The sequence below is a fragment of the Lithobates pipiens genome, unplaced genomic scaffold (genome assembly GCF_037356315.1).
Source record: "Lithobates pipiens isolate NorthernLeopardFrog02 unplaced genomic scaffold, aLitPip1_a1.2 Scaffold_3, whole genome shotgun sequence".
NCBI lineage: Eukaryota > Metazoa > Chordata > Amphibia > Anura > Ranidae > Lithobates > Lithobates pipiens.
In genome coordinates this window covers 269,106,598-269,128,938 of record NW_027507790.1, presented here as the reverse complement: position 1 = coordinate 269,128,938, position 22,341 = coordinate 269,106,598, and the positions used below count along the sequence as shown (strand labels likewise).

The window sequence follows — 22,341 nt, the reverse complement described above, 5'->3', positions numbered from 1 at the left end:
TGTTGGTGTTTTTTTTGTTTATAGCGCAAAAAATAAAAACTGCAGGTGGAGAAAAAGGAAAAAGGGAAGTCAATTTTGTTTGGGTAGAACGTTGCACGACTGCTCAATTGTCAGTTAAAGCGACGCAGTGCCGTATAGCAAAAAAATTTATAAAAATAGCCTGGTCATTAAGGGGGAAAAATCTTCCGGTCTGCAAGTGGTTAAGAGTTCTAGCAAAAGAAGAAAAAAAAAATTATCCTAAAAAACATGCAAACCAAAAGAAGAAGGAGCCCAAAACAAATAGGCTTATTGTTGTTGTTCTAATGTGTGAAAACTAATAATATTCAACCAAAAGATAAAATAGCCAAAAAGAAATAGCCTAATAACATTTAACCAGAAGAAAAAAAGTTGGCTAAAACAATAGCATGAGAACATTCAGCCAAACCCTATGCATATTCACCTAGAAGAGAAAATACCTTTTAACCATAGCCTGTTCAACCAGAAGAGAAAATAGCCTAAAACTAAAATAGCCTTAACTTAGCATTACCCCCATTAACATTTGACCAGAAGAGAAAATAGCCATAAGCAAATGGCCTGAAAACATTCAACCAAAAGAGAAAAAAAAATTAAAATAAATAAATCAGTTAACACAATAGCATGATAACATTCAGCCATAACCTAAATATATTCACCCAGAAGAGAAGAAACATACCTTTTGACTATAGCCTAAGAACATTCAACCAGAAGAGAAAAATAGTCTTAAAGCAGAGTCCCAGGCTTTTTTTGTTTATTAAAAGTCAGTCAGCAGCTACAAGAAGTGTAGCTGCTGACTTTTAATAAACAGACACTTACCGGTTCCGCGGTCCAGCGATGCGGCTGCACGGAGCCCCGCTCCTCTCCTCTGCACCTCCATTGAAACTGTGGGTACCCGGCCGTGACAGCTTGCGGCTTCACAGCCGGGCACGCACTGCGCTCTCCCAGTGGACAGGCAGTCTTCTGGGACCTGTCCCATAGACACTCCTAAACCTTGTGGATGGCCTTCCCAGAAGAGTTGAAGCTGTTGTAGCTGCAAAGGGTGGGCCAACTCAGTATTGAACCCTACGGACTAAGACTGGGGTGCCAGTAAAGCTCATGTGCGTGTAAAGGCAGGTGTCCTAATATTTTTGACAATATAACGTATCTGTTCATATAAAGTTCCAAAACACCTCCCCTCATCTCCATTAGCTACTTGGCACGATTCAGCACTGCCATCCTTTCCAGGACATGTTCCCACCAATGCATTTCATTATTAAAACTACAATCCAAATAAGAAAAAAAATAAAAAAATCTCTGGAAACTTTAATAAATAAAACTTTTTAAATAAATTAGACGTCCTATAAACACAAATTAAAATAATTTCCTTTTGACAGTATGAATGAGGTCACACAAGTACAATGACATTTATACTCCTGAAAAACATATAAAAATGGCCAAAAACACACACACACACACACACACACACACACACACACACACACATAGACATAAATAAAAACATACAAAAGAACAATGCAACATATAAACAGAGACGGGTCAGGGGAAGAAATGACGGGCATGTTGGGAAAAAAAAAAATAAAAAAAAAAATTGGCAAATGTCCAGCACAACGTATCAAGTGATACTTTGTAATTTGAGTGTCTCTACCATGCAGAGTTCTCTTCTGAATTACACTTCTCTCTCGAAAACAGTAGAAGTTGTCCTTTCATCATTTTTATGGGCCAACTGACTCCAGTTTTATTCATGAACTGCCCAAACTGGAGAGAATATTAAAGCCTATGGCAAACCGAAAACCTAAAAAAGTAGGTAGGCGCCATGTCAGTTGAGCCATAAAAATGTGCAAGGGACAACTTGCACTGTTTCAAGAGACGAGTTTTACAGATGGCAGAGAGACCTTTGTTTTGGGTATGGGGGGGGGGGGGGGGGGGGTTCAGAACCCATATCAGATTTTACTTCTATGTGGGGCTCCTTCACCGAGTTTTATCCTCACTTCCTGTTTTGGAGGACAATGCTTTAAAAGACAGGAAGTGAGTGAAAATCTACAGCAGGAAAACAGACAATTAAAAGCTAACAGGGTTTCTAGCTTTCCCCTTAACTTGTATTAAAAAAATTAAATAAAAATAAATACACACACCACACAACAAAAAACAGTTTTACTTGTCTGTATTGCTGTCTATACCAGGGATCTCCAAACTACGGCCCTCTGGTCTATACCATTGGTGGAGACAGGGACCCTGGGACATGAAGCGAGGGGAAATCTTTCTAATGGAGTCCCATATAAAACCAGACAGGGGTTCTAATCCTTCCCCATGCAATGAAAAAAATAAAAAATAAATTGTTGGCTGGTTATCATGAGTTATGGCTACTAACCAACCTTAGATCAGATGCCACCAGCCAATTCAGGATTCAGCTACTGGATAATTTTTTTTTTTTTCTAGCAGGAACCCAACAATGGCAGCCTACAGTCGGCAGACAGATTGCCTATAGAGAGTGTTTTTTTTTTTTTTTTTATGGCTCGTTCTTTCTGTCGAAAACCATCACACAATCCAAAAGGCCACCTTGTTGCTTGCTATACACAGATGATCTGTCAATATCCTCAAAAGCCATTATTCTTCTCCCAGTATCTTAACAAACACTACAAAAAATGATTTCATAAATTAAAATATGACAATTTGTTGATTAAAAAAATGGTAACTGATGTGGACTGTAATGACAGAGGAGGCCTCAGTGCAGAGTGGGGTGGAGGTTGGAAGGGTATAGTGTAGAGTAAAAGGGTGCAGGACATACTTTGGGGTAATGGGGCCATTATGAGAACGAGTGGATGGGCCATGTGCTTCTAACAAGGTAAAGGGACTTTATATTAAACATGTGGGGGTGGGGTGGGGGGGGGGGGCAGATTATAATTTTGGCCAAGATGTGGGTATAATAATATAGTAATAATAAAGGCATGGTATAGTGAGTAAAGGCAAAATAAATAAATAAAATAAATAGAGTGAGTGTCACCTATACAGCTTTCTTGGTGGGAACAAGTAATAAACATAAACCATGTGGGCTGTGCCTGGATGGGGCAAGTGAGGGTTCTAGGTGTGATCATTAGTAGAGGGAGCTGGTTAGTGAACTTAGGGGGTAAAGACGTGCGATAAGTGCTCAATTACAGTAGGCTATAGGGATACAAGTCAGGATTTCGCCACCTTCTTATAAAGTGTCCATTTGGTGAGGACAACGGGACCAGGAAAATTAAACTATGCAAACGTGAATGAGGGCAATTCAAAGGAAAAACAAAATTCAGTGTTCACCTTCTTTGGTGGGACTGGGGAGAATTCAAGGACCACATTTGGTGAGACTGGAGAAGACGTCAATGGCCATCTTTTGCTAAGGGGGAAAGAGTTCAATGGCCATCTTTTGCTAAGGGGGAAAGAGTTCAATGGCCATCTTTTGCTAAGGGGGAAAGAGTTCAATGGCCATCTTTTGCTAAGGGGGAAAGAGTTCAATGGCCATCTTTTGCTAAGGGGGAAAGAGTTCAATGGCCATCTTTTGCTAAGGGGGAAAGAGTTCAATGGCCATCTTTTGCTAAGGGGGAAAGAGTTCAATGGCCATCTTTTGCTAAGGGGGAAAGAGTTCAATGGCCATCTTTTGCTAAGGGGGAAAGAGTTCAATGGCCATCTTTTGCTAAGGGGGAAGAGTTCAATGGCCATCTTTTGCTAACAGTATATACCAGTTCAATGGCCATCTTTTGCTAAGGGGGAAAAGTTCAATGGCCATCTTTTGGCAAGGGGAAAAGTTCAATGGCCATCTTTTGTCAAGGGGAAAAGTTCAATGGCCATCTTTTGTCAAGGGGAAAAGTTCAATGGCCATCTTTTGTCAAGGGGAAAAGTTCAATGGCCATCTTTTGTCAAGGGGAAAAGTTCAATGGCCATCTTTTGTCAAGGGGAAAAGTTCAATGGCCATCTTTTGTCAAGGGGAAAAGTTCAATGGCCATCTTTTGTCAAGGGGAAAAGTTCAATGGCCATCTTTTGTCAAGGGGAAAAGTTCAATGGCCATCTTTTGTCAAGGGGAAAAGTTCAATGGCCATCTTTTGTCAAGGGGAAAAGTTCAATGGCCATCTTTTGTCAAGGGGAAAAGTTCAATGGCCATCTTTTGTCAAGGGGAAAAGTTCAATGGCCATCTTTTGTCAAGGGGAAAAGTTCAATGGCCATCTTTTGGCAAGGGGGAAGAGTTGGGACATAGTTAGGAAGCACAAGTGAGAACAATTACGCTAACAGAGGGTGGGCCAGGATAAAGAGTGTAAAGGATGAATAGAGAGGACGGAGTGTTGGGATTGTGGTGGAGAACAGTTAGATTTATTGTCCTTATGTCTGGTGAAGAATGTTGTGTTACAAGGAGTTTTCTGTATAGCTATCTTGGAAAAAAAAAAATAATAGGTAAAATGAAATCATTGCGGAAAGGTGAAGAGGGATGTGAAATTCAGGAAAGGTGGGAGAAGTCAATCTGCGGGGGAGGTTGAGTTCCGCAAGGCTCCGCATGTCAAGAGTTCCTGCAGTTAGACCCAGTGCCAGCAGTTAGACCCAGTACTGCTTGCTGCATATGACTGGGAGGTTGTGGATTTGTCTGTTTTCGTTCCGAAGCCGGTTCTTCCGCATGAAGCAGGTGTCGTAGTAATCCCACTCCATTCCTGAAGCCCAGGAGTGTGAGCCGGAGTCACTGTCTGATGACAGAATGTGCAAAGAGACACCTGATTGGAAAGAAAAAAATAAATAAAAATAGGGATTAAAAATTTAAAAAAGTAATTTTTTACATTTTGTTACATTTTTTAAACAGCCCCACTGGGGGGCTTTGGTGAAATATCAGGGCTCCAAAACAGACCCCTGATGTCCCACTTTTGAGACAGAGAAAGGGACTAAGGACAGAAATTCCCCAGTCCTTTTCTCTGCAGCCTCAGCTGCACTGGACAGTGAATGAATGAATGGGAAGTGCTCTGTGCTGAGCAGCTTCTGGTTCATTCACAAACTGAAGAAGATTAAACAGTTTACTATGCCTCAATTATGAATGAACACAGAAGTAATTGGCAACAATCGCTCACTGTGTTGATTCAGAAAAGAGGGGACAGTATATAGGACATATTTACCGGCCCCTGCTCTCCATCCTGAAATCGATCCCCATGTGCCTGCAGCAGCTGCTGGTGGGAGAGGAGGGAAGCCAGCAGCGCTGCGGTGTAAGGGGGCTCACAGGGGTTCCCAGGCAGCCGGGGGGTTGTGGCACAGATACCAATCCTCCTGCAGTACAGCCAGAGGGAAAAAGGGGGGAGAATCTGGCGGCACTGCAGGGGGAACCGCAAGAGGAGCAATAAGGCAGTACAGTCGTCTCTCCTGTTTTGCAGGTACCCGGGTCCCCCCTTTAGAACTGATAGAACCTGGGTCCGATACAGAAGGGCCAGCTGTACTGCCTTATCAGTGGCCATGATCAGCATCACCCAATAACATGTTGCAATTAGTACATCATCTGCATCACAACATCAAGCACCCTGTTATTATTTGTTCAACACCATCATCAGTATGAACATCATATACTTTGCAGTCCGGCATAGTCTCTAGATGACCCTTCCAGTGCAGCACCAGTCCCTGGATAACCTCATCCCCCCCATTCCAGTGTCAGCCTTTTGTTAAACCCACCTGCAGTCTAATGCTATTCTGTTTTTGGATGCTACTCTCCCCCCCCAGTCCATTGATGCCACTTCAGTAGGGTGCCAGTCTGTGGTTGACCCTGCCTCTGGGTGTCTCTGACCCCCAGTCCAGCACCAGCCTGTGGGTGTCCCTGGCCCCCAGTCCAGCACCAGCCTGTGGATAACCCCATAACCAGTCTAGCACCAGTTTCTTTGTGACGCCAACCCCAATCCACCACCAGTCTCTGGTTGACCCCAGCGCCATCTCCGGGTGACCCCAGCGCCATCTCCGAGTGACCCTGCCCCAGCCCAGCGCCATCTCCGGGTGACCCTGCCCCAGCCCAGCGCCATCTCCGGGTGACCCTGCCCCAGCCCAGCGCCATCTCTAGATGACCCTGCCCCAGCCCAGCGCCATCTCTAGATGACCCTGCCCCAGCCCAGCGCCATCTCTAGATGACCCTGCCCCAGCCCAGCGCCATCTCTAGATGACCCTGCCCCAGTCCAGCGCCATCTCTAGATGACCCTGCCCCAGTCCAGCGCCATCTCTAGATGACCCTGCCCCAGTCCAGCGCCATCTCTAGATGACCCTGCCCCAGTCCAGTGCCAGGACTCTGGTATATACTGTTACCATGTAAAAGACAATGATCTATTTGCAGTTAATGAGATTTGGTTCTGTACATCACATTCTGAACCCTTGTTGCTTTTGGGATGATATTTGAGCCCAACTTCAGCTAAAAGCTATTTAAATTTCGCTAGAGGAAAGGTTAGAACTTTTGTTATATTCTTTCCCCATCGGTGACAGCGTCAAGGAGATTTTCCCTCACTTTTCGTCTCAGTGATACCCTGTCAAACAGAGGTGTCACCAACATAGGGAATAAGTGGAATTTTCCTCAATGGGGACATAGACAACAGAACCGGCCTAACAAAGGTTCCAACTCTTCCCCACGCACAAAATAATTTAGCTGGAGTGTTGAAGCCAGGCATTACCATCTGAAGAGCAACAAAGATAGGTGTCGCCTCAGTATACTGACCGGCACTGACCCCAAAGTCACTGTCCAGTCCTGGGCCAGTGGAGCTGCTGTTACGGTAGAGGTAGGAGGGCGCGTCTTCTGGAGGAATGCTACTAGCATTGTCAAACAACGCCGAGCCCAGCGGGGTGAAGGATGCAACGCCTTTGAGACGTTTCCTCTGTGTACTCGTCTTGCGGCAAAATTTTACCTTTGGAGTCACCGTCTAGGAAAAAAAAACAAAATAAAATTATACCTCCAACGTGACCGACCAGTGGCCAGGATCATACTACAATTCTACCGCACGCTCTTCCTCCAACATGGAAGAAAAAATAAAAATAGGGAGGAGCGTGTCTAGGATAAACATTGAGCTAACATAAAACTCTATGCAGCAGCTGTTTTAATCTAGTGATAAAAAGGGGAAAATGGGATCTTAGGAAAATCCTACCAAAAAAAAAAAAATAAATAAAAAAAAAAACACAGCGCTGGCAAGGTGCCTAATAGCATATAAAAAAGGTAAATAGTGAAACAATCCTCTACAAGGAAAAAAAAAACAAACAAATCCAAAGCACAATTTTTCTTTTTGCTGTAATAAAAAAAAAAAAAAATAATTTATAGTGGTAACGAGGGTCAACTCCATTTGGCGAGTAGGAATTTCACATGTTTATGGATCGGCTGGGAGTACCTACCTTTGTTGTACCTTTCACTGTGGGATATACAGCACGTTCATATTTGAGCAAGGATGTTTACTTCCCCTTTTTGCTAGGCTTTTTTTCACTGGATAACTGGAGTTAGTACTTACCGGTAACTCCTTTTCCGGTGGTCTTCCAGGACAGCCCTTGAGAGATGGAGCTCCTCCCATCGACACAGGAAACACATTGCCACAGTTCAAAAGGCGGTCCCTCAGGTCCCTGGTCAGTCATTCACCAAGAACCGAAGGATGGAACTGAAAAACATATAAAACCATAACAGGTAATAACATTAGTACATCACTACAATCAAATAAAGGGTGGGATCGTGCTGTCCTGGAAGACCACCGGAAAAGGAGTTACCGGTAAGTACTAACTCCAGTTTTCCCAAGTGTTCTTCCAGGACAGCCCTTGAGAGGATCCCCAAGTACTTACCAGATTAGGGGGGGGACCACGGCCTGGAGGACTTTCCTCCCAAAGGCCTGATCCTGACTAGACATTAAGTCCAGTCGGTAATGCCTTGTAAAGGTGGAAAAGCTTGACCATGTGGCTGCTTTACATACCTGCTCCGGGGTGGCACCAGCTCTTTCTGCCCAGGATGCAGACAACGCTCTTGTTGAGTGAGCTTTAACACCCTCAGGAGGATCTCTATTCAAGGCCTTATACCCCTCTGCTATAGCTAGCCTAATCCATCTAGCTATGGTTACTTTTGAAGCTTTCTGTCCCCTACGCTGTCCGGAAAAAAGGACAAAAAGGGAGTCTGAGATTCTGAATGGATTTGTTATTTTAAGATATTCTAGAATACACCTCCTCACATCCAATAAATGAAAATGTTCCTCTTTCTCATTTGCTGCATTTTGACAAAATGAAGGGAGGACAATATCTTGGGACCTATGGAAGCTAGATGCTACCTTTGGTAAGAACCCAGGGTCTGTCTTTAGAATGACTCTGTCTTCTAGGATCTGTAGGAATGGTTCCCTGATGGAAAGTGCTTGGATTTCACTGACCCTACGGGCTGAAGTGATTGCCACCAGGAGAACTGTCTTAAAGGTAATAAGCCTTAGGGAGGCCTCTGAGATAGGCTCAAAGGGTGACCCCAAGAAAGCTTTTAGCACAACTGCTAAATCCCAGGATGGGACTTTTGTGATTCTGACTGGCTTGCGTCTAGCGACTGCCTTACAGAATCTAGCGACAAAAGGATTTTCCTGTAAGCGTTCATCTAGGTATACACTTAAGGCAGCTATCTGTACTTTAATAGTACTTAGGGTTAAACCCTTGTTTACACCTTCCTGTAAAAACTGTAGAATATTAGCCGTATTTATGTCCCGGCCATTCAGCCAGCTATTGAATTTTTTCCAGACTTTTTTGTAAATAGCTCTCGTGACTGGTTTGCGACTCTGTAGTAAGGTCGCAATTACCTCGTCTGACAGGCCCTTACTCCTTAAGATTTCCTCCTCAGTAACCACGCTGACAGCTTCAGTGTGGCGACCTGCGGATGGTAAAGAGGTCCCTGCGACAGGAGGTCCTGTCTGTAGGGAAGTCTTAGAGGCGGACAGTCTGTCAATTGTAGCAACGTTGTGAACCACGGTCTCCTGGGCCAAAAAGGTGCTACTAGAATCAAACAGGTTTTTTCCTTGAGGAATCTTGCTAGGACCCTCGGAATGAGATGAAGAGGGGGAAATGCATACGCCAGACTGAAAGTCCATGGAGTTTGCAAGGCATCTACCGCCAGGGGTTGATCTCCTGGGTTTAGCGAGAAAAAATTGGGAACCTTTGCATTTTTCTTGCTCGCAAAAAGGTCTACCTCTGGTTCTCCCCAGTGAGCTGTTATGAGATTGAATGCCTCTGGGTGTAAGGACCATTCTTGGTTCGAAATCCTCTGTCGACTCAAGAAGTCCGCCTTGTTGTTCAGCTCCCCTTTCAGGTGAACTGCAGAAATGGATTCCAGATTGGCTTCTGCCCACTGGAGAATGCGTCTGGCTACCAACATCAAACGAGGACTTCTGGTTCCTCCTTGTTTGTTTATGTATGCTACAGCCGTCGTATTGTCTGAACGGACTTGTAGATGGTGACCCTGTATTGCGGGGTGGAAAGCTAGAACAGCTCTCAGGATTGCTGTTAGTTCTTTCCAATTGGAAGAGAAACATTTCTCCTCCGGGGTCCACTTGTCCTGGACCCAGCTTGAGCCTAGGTGGGCTCCCCAGCCCCAACTGCTCGCATCCGTTGTTAGTGTTGAAGTGATAGGAAGGACCCAATGAACCCCTTTGTTTAGGTTCTCCCTGTCCTTCCACCACCAGAGGGAGCGTTTTACCCTTGAGGGGATCGATACCTCCTCCTCCAGATCTCTGCCTTTTAATTGTTCTAACAGAAAACCCTGAAGTTCTCTTTGATGGAACCTGGCCCATTGTACGGCTGGAATGGCTGCCGTCATAAGACCTAAGACCGACATTACTTCCCTCACCGTACACTTGGGGCTGCATTGAAGAAAAGATATTCTCTGCCACAGATTCAAAATCTTTTCTTCCGGCAGTATAATTTTCTGATCTACAGACTTGATCCAGTACCCCAGATACAGGATCTCCTGTGTTGGGGTTGTCTTGGATTTCTCCTGACTGACAATCCACCCTAATCGACTCAGACTGAGTTGAGTCAATTCTAGGTCCTGAGAAAGACGACTCTCTGAGTGGGCTGTTAGGAGCAGATCGTCTAGGTAGGGGATAATTGAGACTGATTGAAGCCTCAGAGGAACTAAAGCCTCTCCGAGAACCTTGGTAAAGATTCTCGGAGAGGATGATAGACCGAAGGGAAGTGCTCTGCACTGAAAGTGGTAAACCTTTGTGTCTATCTGCACTGCCATCCGAAGGAATTTCTGGCATTCCTCCCTTATTGGAATGTGCAGATAAGCATCCCTTAGGTCCAGGGTTGCCATAAATGTCTCTTTCTGCAGGAGATTCTTTATGGAATAAATGGACTCCATCCGAAATCTCTTGTAACGGATGGAGCGATTCAGTGGACGGAGGTTCATAATTAGTCTGAATCTCCCTGACGGCTTTCTTACCACAAAGATGTGCGAGTAAAAACCGTCCCCTTGTTCCTGAATAGGGACTGGTGTCAATACTTCTTGATCTACCATTTCCCCTATTAGTAAAGGTAAGGCCCTGGCCTTTTCTGAGTGACTTGGAAGCTTTGTCACCAGAAACTTGGAAGGAGGGTTGCTGTGAAATTCCAGCGCATGACCCCTTTTTATTATGTTTAAGACAAACTCGTTCGAGGTTGTCTCTTCCCATTGAGGAAGAAATTTGCTTAATCTTCCTCCCACAGGAACCCTGACGTCACTGGGGTTTGGGATCCTGATTGGGGCGGCTAAACAGTATGCCCCCTTTTCCTTTCCCTTTATGTCCCGACCAATGTTTTTTGGGGGTTGAACTCTTCTCTGATTTAGAGGGTTTCTTAAAGGGACGAAAAATTTTTCTTTGAAAATTTTTCTTTTTTGCAGGAAAGGTTTTCTTTTTGTCCGCCGTCCTTTCTAAGGCGGAGTCTAATTCAGGCCCGAAGACTAAGTCTCCTGTAAAAGGGACGCTGCACAGGCGGGTTTTAGACGCCGTGTCTCCCCCCCAGGTTTTCATCCATACTGACCTCCTTGCTGCCACTGAAAGTGCTGCAGATTTAGCCGTAAATTTAACGGAGTCCGTGGAGGCGTCAGAGATGAAACTGGTGGCCTTAAAAAGCATAGGGAAAGATTTCAAAAGCTCCCCCCTAGGAGTGCCTGCTTTTAAGTGTTCTTGTAGTTGCGATAACCAGAACTCCAGGTTTCTAGCTACACAGGAAGTGGCTAGAGCTGGTTTTAAGCCTGCCATAGAGGCATCCCAGGCCCTCTTTAAGACGATGTCTGTTCTCCTGTCCATGGGATCTTTCAGGTGGCCCATATCCTCAAAGGCCAGATCAGCCTGCTTTGAGATTTTGGACAGAGGGGCGTCTAGTTTTGGATTTTTATTCCAGACCGCCTCTGGGCTCTCATCAAAAGGGAACCTTCTCTTAAGGGATTTAGGAAAGAAAACCTTCTTGTCTGGTTCAGACCACTCCTTAAGGACAAGGTCAGAAAGCACCTTATGTATAGGAAAAACCCTTGCTTTCTTTTTCCCCAGAGCCTCATACATTTGATCATGTCTGGATAACTGAGTTTCTTCCTCCTCAATTTCCAGCGTATCATAGATAGCCCCCATTAGCTCATCTACTTCCTCGAGAGATAATCTATATTTTGAGGCTTTAGATGCTGCTTGATCCTCTTCCTGACCCGAGTCAGTGTCAGAGGATTCGGGGCTAATCAACGTGGGGCTAGGCTCCCTGACCATACGGGGCTCCCCTGAGCTGGGTGTTGTAAGGCATGGTGAGGATGAGATTATAGTTGTTTTACTCGTGGAGGCAGCTGCAGCTGATCCCACGTCAGTGATTAACTCCCGGAGGGACTTAAAGGTCGACGCCATTTCCTCTTTAAAGGAGCCCAAAAACTTTGCTAAAGGGGAATCTGCCTCAGATTTAAGCAAGCTTGCAATGCATTGCTTGCATAGGGCTTTGTTAGAGCCAGAGGACAACCTATTCCCACAATTAGGACACTTTTTGCGGCCTGTCTTGTCTTCCCTTGGCCTCTCTTTAGCCTGAAAATAAGAAGACAAAGGATTTCTTAGCGTCAGAACCATGTCCCTCTTAGAATCACCACTAACAAACAACCTCACTGTGAGTAAACCGCCACCGTGGGGTACTACAGGGCCCAGCCTACAAACACCACCACTCCACCAGAGTAATAGCATGCCCAGCAGCCTACCTGGGTTTGGCTGGTGCCTGTCTCCGCCGGAGTATCCTGGGGAATAGCCTCCATGGTCCCCCTCTGACGCTCCGAATCCCGCCGCTAATCCGGTATAGCTGGACGCTGGTCGGGCTTTACAGGCACAGCGCTGGCTCTCCCTCTCCTCCTTGTACCCTTAGAGACCCGGAACCGGAAGTCTCGGCACGCAGTGATGACGCGGTTCCGCCGGAAGTGAACGCTCGGCGTCTCCGACCCCCTGCAACGAGGAGGGAAGATGGAAGGTTCCACTCACCACTCCTGGGGGAAACCGGCGTCATTCTGCCCCTGGCCACCTCGGCACTGGAAGGAGGAGGGTAACGGGTCTGCTCCGGTTCAGCTGGACGGTACCCGAGCCAAAGAAAAAAAAAAAAAGGTATGGACCCAAACTGCAGCCATAAACCAGGACCCGGTCCCTTAGGCTTGCAGGTTCTCAGGCAGCCCCTGAGAGGGGCCTCCAGGTTCCTGGCAACATGTTCCTCCGACGGAGGAAACACAAATGACTGACCAGGGACCTGAGGGACCGCCTTTTGAACTGTGGCAATGTGTTTCCTGTGTCGATGGGAGGAGCTCCATCTCTCAAGGGCTGTCCTGGAAGAACACTTGGGAAATATATTTTACATCCATTATAAATACACAATCGTGTTTGGATTGTTAAATGTAAATTTTTGGTAGAGGATTGTTTCACTATTTACCTTTATGTATAATTAGGCAATTTGCTTGCACTGTTTTGTTTGTAGGAATTTCCTAAGACACCGTTCTCTTCCTCCAACATGACCGACCAGTGGCCACGATCGTACTACAATTCTACCGCACACTCTTCCTCCAACCTGACCGACCACGATCGTACTACAATTCTACCGCACACTCTTCCTCCAACATGACCGACCAGTGGCCACGATCATATTACATTCTTCCTCCAACATGACCGACCAGTGGCTACGATCATACTGCAATTCTACTACATTCTTCCTCCAACATGACCGACCAGTGGCCACGATCGTACTACAATTCTACCGCACACTCTTCCTCCAACATGACCGACCAGTGGCCGCGACCGTACTACAATTCTCCTCTTCCTCCAACATGACTGACCACGATCGTACTACAATTCTACCGCACACTCTTCCTCCAACATGACCGACCAGTGGCCACGATCATACTGCAATTCTACTACATTCTTCCTCCAACATGACCGACCAGTGACCGCGACCGTACTACAATTCTACCGCACACTCTTCCTCCAACATGACCGACCAGTGGCCACGATCGTACTACAATTCTACCGCACACTCTTCCTCCAACATGACCGACCACGATCGTACTACAATTCTACCGCACACTCTTCCTCCAACATGACCGACCACGATCGTACTACAATTCTACCGCACACTCTTCCTCCAACATGACCGACCACGATCGTACTACAATTCTACCGCACACTCTTCCTCCAACATGACCGACCACGATCGTACTACAATTCTACCGCACACTCTTCCTCCAACATGACCGACCAGTGGCCACGATCATATTACATTCTTCCTCCAACATGACCGACCAGTGGCTACGATCATATTACATTCTTCCTCCAACATGACCGACCAGTGGCCACGATCGTACTACAATTCTACTACATTCTTCCTCCAACATGACCGACCAGTGGCCACGATCGTACTACAATTCTACCGCACACTCTTCCTCCAACATGACCGACCACGATCGTACTACAATTCTACCGCACACTCTTCCTCCAACATGACCGACCACGATCGTACTACAATTCTACCGCACACTCTTCCTCCAACATGACCGACCACGATCGTACTACAATTCTACCGCACACTCTTCCTCCAACATGACCGACCACGATCGTACTACAATTCTACCGCACACTCTTCCTCCAACATGACCGACCACGATCGTACTACAATTCTACCGCACACTCTTCCTCCAACATGACCGACCACGATCGTACTACAATTCTACCGCACACTCTTCCTCCAACATGACCGACCACGATCGTACTACAATTCTACCGCACACTCTTCCTCCAACATGACCGACCAGTGGCCACGATCATATTACATTCTTCCTCCAACATGACCGACCAGTGGCTACGATCATATTACATTCTTCCTCCAACATGACCGACCAGTGGCTACGATCGTACTACAATTCTACTACATTCTTCCTCCAACATGACCGACCAGTGGCTACGATCATATTACATTCTTCCTCCAACATGACCGACCAGTGGCCACGATCGTACTACAATTCTACTACATTCTTCCTCCAACATGACCGACCAGTGGCCACGATCGTACTACAATTCTACCGCACACTCTTCCTCCAACATGACCGACCACGATCGTACTACAATTCTACCGCACACTCTTCCTCCAACATGACCGACCACGATCGTACTACAATTCTACCGCACACTCTTCCTCCAACATGACCGACCACGATCGTACTACAATTCTACCGCACACTCTTCCTCCAACATGACCGACCACGATCGTACTACAATTCTACCGCACACTCTTCCTCCAACATGACCGACCACGATCGTACTACAATTCTACCGCACACTCTTCCTCCAACATGACCGACCACGATCGTACTACAATTCTACCGCACACTCTTCCTCCAACATGACCGACCACGATCGTACTACAATTCTACCGCACACTCTTCCTCCAACATGACCGACCACGATCGTACTACAATTCTACCGCACACTCTTCCTCCAACATGACCGACCACGATCGTACTACAATTCTACCGCACACTCTTCCTCCAACATGACCGACCAGTGGCCACGATCATATTACATTCTTCCTCCAACATGACCGACCAGTGGCTACGATCATATTACATTCTTCCTCCAACATGACCGACCAGTGGCCACGATCGTACTACAATTCTACTACATTCTTCCTCCAACATGACCGACCAGTGGCCACGATCGTACTACAATTCTACCACACTCTCTTCCTCCAACATGACCGACCAGTGGCCGCGACCGTACTACAATTCTCCTCTTCCTCCAACATGACCGACCAGTGGCCACGATCGTACTACAATTCTACCGCACACTCTTCCTCCAACATGACCGACCAGTGGCCACGATCATACTGCAATTCTACTACATTCTTCCTCCAACATGACCGACCAGTGACCGCGACCGTACTACAATTCTACCGCACACTCTTCCTCCAACATGACCGACCAGTGGCCGCGACCGTACTACAATTCTACCGCACACTCTTCCTCCAACATGACCGGCCAGTGGCCGCGACCGTACTACAATTCTACCGCACACTCTTCCTCCAACATGACCGGCCAGTGGCCGCGACCGTACTACAATTCTACCGCACACTCTTCCTCCAACATGACCGGCCAGTGGCCGCGACCGTACTACAATTCTACCGCACACTCTTCCTCCAACATGACCGACCAGTGGCCGCGACCGTACTACAATTCTACCGCACACTCTTCCTCCAACATGACCGACCACGATCGTACTACAATTCTACCGCACACTCTTCCTCCAACATGACCGACCAGTGGCCACGATCATATTACATTCTTCCTCCAACATGACCGACCAGTGGCTACGATCATATTACATTCTTCCTCCAACATGACCGACCAGTGGCTACGATCGTACTGCAATTCTACTACATTCTTCCTCCAACATGACCGACCAGTGGCCACGATCGTACTACAATTCTACCGCACACTCTTCCTCCAACATGACCGACCAGTGGCCACGATCGTACTACAATTCTACCGCACTCTCTTCCTCCAACATGACCGACCAGTGGCCGCGACCGTACTACAATTCTCCTCTTCCTCCAACATGACTGACCACGATCGTACTACAATTCTACCGCACACTCTTCCTCCAACATGACCGACCAGTGGCCACGATCATACTGCAATTCTACTACATTCTTCCTCCAACATGATCGACCAGTGACCGCGACCGTACTACAATTCTACCGCACACTCTTCCTCCAACATGACCGACCAGTGGCCACGACCGTACTACAAATTTTACCGCACACTCTTCCTCCAACATGACCGGCCAGTGGCCGCGACCGTACTACAATTCTACCGCACACTCTTCCTCCAACATGACCGGCCAGTGGCCGCGACCGTACTACAATTCTACCGCACACTCTTCCTCCAACATGACCGACCAGTGGCCGCAACCGTACTACAATTCTACCGCACACTCTTCCTCCAACATGACCGGCCAGTGGCCGCGACCGTACTACAATTCTACCGCACACTCTTCCTCCAACATGACCGGCCAGTGGCCGCGACCGTACTACAATTCTACCGCACACTCTTCCTCCAACATGACCGGCCAGTGGCCGCGACCGTACTACAATTCTACCGCACACTCTTCCTCCAACATGACCGACCAGTGGCCGCGACCGTACTACAATTCTACCGCACACTCTTCCTCCAACATGACCGACCACGATCGTACTACAATTCTACCGCACACTCTTCCTCCAACCTGACCGACCAGTGGCCGCGACCGTACTACAATTCTACCGCACACTCTTCCTCCAACCTGACCGACCAGTGGCCGCGACCGTACTACAATTCTACCTCACACTCTTCCTCCAACCTGACCGACCAGTGGCCGCGACCGTACTACAATTCTACCTCACACTCTTCCTCCAACCTGACCGACCAGTGGCCGCGACCGTACTACAATTCTACCGCACACTCTTCCTCCAACATGACCGGCCAGTGGCCGCGACCGTACTACAATTCTACCGCACACTCTTCCTCCAACATGACCGGCCAGTGGCCGCGACCGTACTACAATTCTACCGCACACTCTTCCTCCAACATGACCGACCAGTGGCCGCGACCGTACTACAATTCTACCGCACACTCTTCCTCCAACATGACCGACCACGATCGTACTACAATTCTACCGCACACTCTTCCTCCAACATGACCGACCAGTGGCCACGATCATATTACATTCTTCCTCCAACATGACCGACCAGTGGCTACGATCATATTACATTCTTCCTCCAACATGACCGACCAGTGGCTACGATCGTACTACAATTCTACTACATTCTTCCTCCAACATGACCGACCAGTGGCTACGATCATACTGCAATTCTACTACATTCTTCCTCCAACATGACCGACCAGTGGCCACGATCGTACTACAATTCTACCGCACACTCTTCCTCCAACATGACCGACCAGTGGCCACGATCGTACTACAATTCTACCGCACTCTCTTCCTCCAACATGACCGACCAGTGGCCGCGACCGTACTACAATTCTCCTCTTCCTCCAACATGACTGACCACGATCGTACTACAATTCTACCGCACACTCTTCCTCCAACATGACCGACCAGTGGCCACGATCATACTGCAATTCTACTACATTCTTCCTCCAACATGACCGACCAGTGACCGCGACCGTACTACAATTCTACCGCACACTCTTCCTCCAACATGACCGACCAGTGGCCACGACCGTACTACAAATTTTACCGCACACTCTTCCTCCAACATGACCGGCCAGTGGCCGCGACCGTACTACAATTCTACCGCACACTCTTCCTCCAACATGACCGGCCAGTGGCCGCGACCGTACTACAATTCTACCGCACACTCTTCCTCCAACATGACCGACCAGTGGCCGCAACCGTACTACAATTCTACCGCACACTCTTCCTCCAACATGACCGGCCAGTGGCCGCGACCGTACTACAATTCTACCGCACACTCTTCCTCCAACATGACCGGCCAGTGGCCGCGACCGTACTACAATTCTACCGCACACTCTTCCTCCAACATGACCGGCCAGTGGCCGCGACCGTACTACAATTCTACCGCACACTCTTCCTCCAACATGACCGACCAGTGGCCGCGACCGTACTACAATTCTACCGCACACTCTTCCTCCAACATGACCGACCACGATCGTACTACAATTCTACCGCACACTCTTCCTCCAACCTGACCGACCAGTGGCCGCGACCGTACTACAATTCTACCGCACACTCTTCCTCCAACCTGACCGACCAGTGGCCGCGACCGTACTACAATTCTACCTCACACTCTTCCTCCAACCTGACCGACCAGTGGCCGCGACCGTACTACAATTCTACCGCACACTCTTCCTCCAACATGACCGACCAGTGGCCGCGACCGTACTACAATTTTACCGCACACTCTTCCTCCAACATGACCGGCCAGTGGCCGCGACCGTACTACAATTCTACCGCACACTCTTCCTCCAACATGACCGGCCAGTGGCCGCGACCGTACTACAATTCTACCGCACACGCTTCCTCCAACATGACCGACCAGTGGCCGCGACCGTACTACAATTCTACCGCACACTCTTCCTCCAACATGACCGGCCAGTGGCCGCGACCGTACTACAATTCTACCGCACACTCTTCCTCCAACATGACCGGCCAGTGGCCGCGACCGTACTACAATTCTACCGCACACTCTTCCTCCAACATGACCGACCAGTGGCCGTGACCGTACTACAATTCTACCGCACACTCTTCCTCCAACATGACCGACCACGATCGTACTACAATTCTACCGCACACTCTTCCTCCAACCTGACCGACCAGTGGCCGCGACCGTACTACAATTCTACCTCACACTCTTCCTCCAACCTGACCGACCAGTGGCCACGACCGTACTACAATTCTACCGCACACTCTTCCTCCAACCTGACCGACCAGTAGCCGCGACCATGCTACAATTCTACCGCACACTCTTCCTCCAACCTGACCGACCAGTGGCCGCGACCGTGCTACAATTCTACCGCACACTCTTGCTCCAACCTGACCGACCAGTGGCCGCGACCGTACTACAATTCTACCGCACACTCTTCCTCCAACCTGACCAACCAGTGGCCACGATCATACTACAATTCTACTACATTCTTCCTCCAACATGACCGACCACTGGCCATGATCGTAATACTATTCTATTGCACTCTATACATAGAACAGTGAACGAAGTGCACTGTGGCCTGCAGGTTTCTAGCCTGGTACCCTACTAGTTTGCTCTTGTTTCCAAAGCGGCCTCCCCTCCTAGAAAAAAAAAAATAAAAAAATAAAAAAAAAAAAAAAACTTTAGCTCTCTCTATCGGATCCAAAATAATAAAAGTCAAGCCTGCGGCTGGGGCTTTAACTGCAGGTGAAAATCTCGTTAAGGTGAATAAATATACATTTTGGTGCCTTAGTTAAAGCGTTTCAAGCACTTGCAACTTTGTCGCCACGTTAGTGGCCTAGTTTGGTAGGACAGAGCGTGCACTTACCCCTGGAGCCATGGCTGCCGCCGGCGTGTTTGGGGGAGCTGCGTTATACGTGGTCTCCTGCTCACTCGATGACCTTGTACCTCCTCTGTCATCTTCCACTTCATTCCAGCTTCTATCCCCCTCCTGGGGCATGCCACAGGACCTCGATGAGGAGAAAGGCATGATGGCCACCCTAGATGGGCGGGGCGAATAGGATAATCCTGGTGTCTCTTCCAACTTATGACACCATTCTCTGGACTGGGTGCCCAGTGACACATGGGCACTCTCGCCAAGGGCCAGGGTGGGCTCCAAGCCATGGCTGATGATAGCACATCGCCCATCGCACAAGGACTTATTGGAGGCGTTCAAGCAGCTGGGCAGTACCCTGCAGTGGGCAGCTCTAACACAAGGATCGTTGCCCCTTGGCCCACCTCTCCGTTTGCTCCTCTTTCTCAGGGATAGGGGAGGAAGACGGTGAAATAGGAGGAAGCAATTGAGAAAAAACAGCAGCACCACACAGGGGATGAGGATAAAAACAAGGAGCGTCAGAGATGGCTGTAGAACCCACTTTTCTTCTACAGATGGAGCCACCTGTGAGGCAGGAACCCCTCCAGCTGAAGGAAACACAGAAGTATGAACAGACATCATTGCATTTGGAGGATACTTGGCTATTTGGAATTGGATAAAGGGGGGAGGGGAGAGTGGAAAACCAAAGTCAATCCAAAAACTTGGAAAACACCTTCAGGATCTGGGTCAGCCAGCAGGCAGACGATGAAGCTGGAAAACATTTCATGCCCTCTGGACTTGGATTAGCTGGCATGGACCTGTCCATGCTCAATGAAGCGCAAGAGCATAGTGGTTTTACACTCCATCTTACAGACATCTCATTCTGAAAATGCCAGATGGCTGGCTGTCACGCTGGTCCTGGGACTTTTAGAGTCCGGGACTGAAAGGTATAAAGTACACGTTCGCTCTGACACGCATGTTCTGGGAGGGCAACTCAAAATGCGTTGAAGCCAGAGGATGGACTTGACGACCAGACAGCTAGCATTTTCAGAAGGCCTGCAATTGATGCCACCATATTTTCCAGTACAGGTTCCTTTCTAAACTGTGGCTCCATTTTGGATTTTGTTTGTGTTGGGTTATAGAGGAGCATCTGCAGTTTTTTTTCCCATGTCTTTCTCTTTCTCTTTTGTCAGCAGGGCACAGATTTTGATGCACAATTAGTGAGGATGATGGATGGCTGCATGACCCTGGTGAGGAGGAAATCCCATCCCCGGCCTTCAGGTGGTGGAGAGGCCAGAATACAATTCCTGCCAATGTCAGTGGTGGTGAGGAGAGCTTGGATTCATCTCCCACAATTCCTGATAGAAGGCTTATCATACCTCAGAATGACTCTAGGGGAACATTAGAGTGTAAGCTCCTCTGGTACACAGACTGATGTGAATGGCTCAGTGTTCTCTGTACAGCACTGCAGTATTTGTCAGAGCTATATAAATGTATAATAATAGTTTGTGACTGTGGTGGGATGTTAGAGTGTAAGCTCCTTTGGTGCCATGACTGATGTAAATGGCTCGGTGTTCTCTGTACAACACTGTGGTATATGTCAGAGCTATATAAATGTATAGTAATAGTGTGTGTGTGATTGATAAGGATGAGCTCAGGCGTGTTGGCATGGTCCACGTGCAGAGCCCGCCAGGAATCTGGCGCAGCACTGCGCTAATCACAGGCAGCAGAGATCGGGAAATGTCTCACTGCCTGTAATTAGCGCAGTGCTGCGCCGACTTCCTGGCAGGCTCTGCACGTGGACCATGCGAACACGCCTGCGCTCATCCCTAATGACTGGTGGAACATTAGAGTGTAAGCTCCTCTGGTACAGAGACTTGTATGCCTGTGTTCTTTGTCAAACACTGCTGTATATGTCAGTGCTATATAATTTTATTATTATTAGGGATGAGCTCAGGTATGTTTGCATGGAACACGTGCAGAGCCCGCCAGGAAGTCGGCACAGTGCAAATCGAGGTCGGCGCTGCGCTAATCACAGGCAGTGAGACATTGCCTCGATGTGCAGCTGCAGAGATTGGGCAATGTCTCACTGCCTGTGATTAGCGCTGCGCCGACTTCCTAGCGGGCTCTGCACGTGTTCCATGCGAACATGCCTGAGCTCATCCCTAATAATTATTATTATTATTATAATAATAATGTGTGACTGTTGGGGAACATTAGAGTATAAACTTCTCTGGCACAGAGACTGATGCGACTGGCTCAGTGTTCTCTGTACAACACTGTGGTATATGTCAGCACTATATAAATGTATAATAATAGTATGGAACAGTTAGAGTGTAAGCTCCTGTGGTGCAGAGACTAATGTGCCTGGCTCAGTGTTCTTTGTACAGCACTGCAGTGTATATGTCAGAACTGTATAAATGTATGGCCCCCGAAGGAGCGGCTGGTTTTAATGGGCTTACCGTTACCTTCTTCACCTCCGTTTGCGTCTAGGGGTTTCCTGTGGTAGATGGCCCATAAACTATAGAGACTGACAGATCCGCTTTAAAGGGATTTTTATTTGCAAAAGCATAATTAACAATGGTCTCTCAGTATAGGATCAGAGGGTTTAGGTTAGGGTGACCAGATATCCCCGGTTTCAGGGGACAGTCCCCGGATTGAGGACACTGACCGAGTCTATCCCCGGTTTTGTCCCCGGATTTGACTTCAACAGGAGCCGGGGCAATTTTCAAAGACAGTCAGTGCAGAATAAAAAAAAACGAATTCTGAATTACACCCCCTCCCCCGCTCCTACTAGCTTAGGGGGT

General features: G+C 47.8%; 1 protein-coding gene across 1 annotated transcript; it reads right to left on the bottom strand.

Annotated features, from left to right (window-relative positions):
* Positions 1–1,315: 1,315 nt before the first annotated feature.
* LOC143941146 (protein huluwa-like) lies at positions 1,316–19,767 on the bottom strand. The gene is made up of 3 exons (XM_077463158.1): positions 19,550–19,767; positions 6,704–6,905; positions 1,316–4,745 (listed from the first exon to the last, which is right to left on the bottom strand). Exons 1-3 carry the CDS (start codon positions 19,709–19,711, stop codon positions 4,573–4,575), a joined length of 537 nt encoding a protein of 178 aa, XP_077319284.1. The 5' UTR covers positions 19,712–19,767; the 3' UTR covers positions 1,316–4,572.
* Between the last annotated feature and the right edge of the window lie 2,574 nt (positions 19,768–22,341).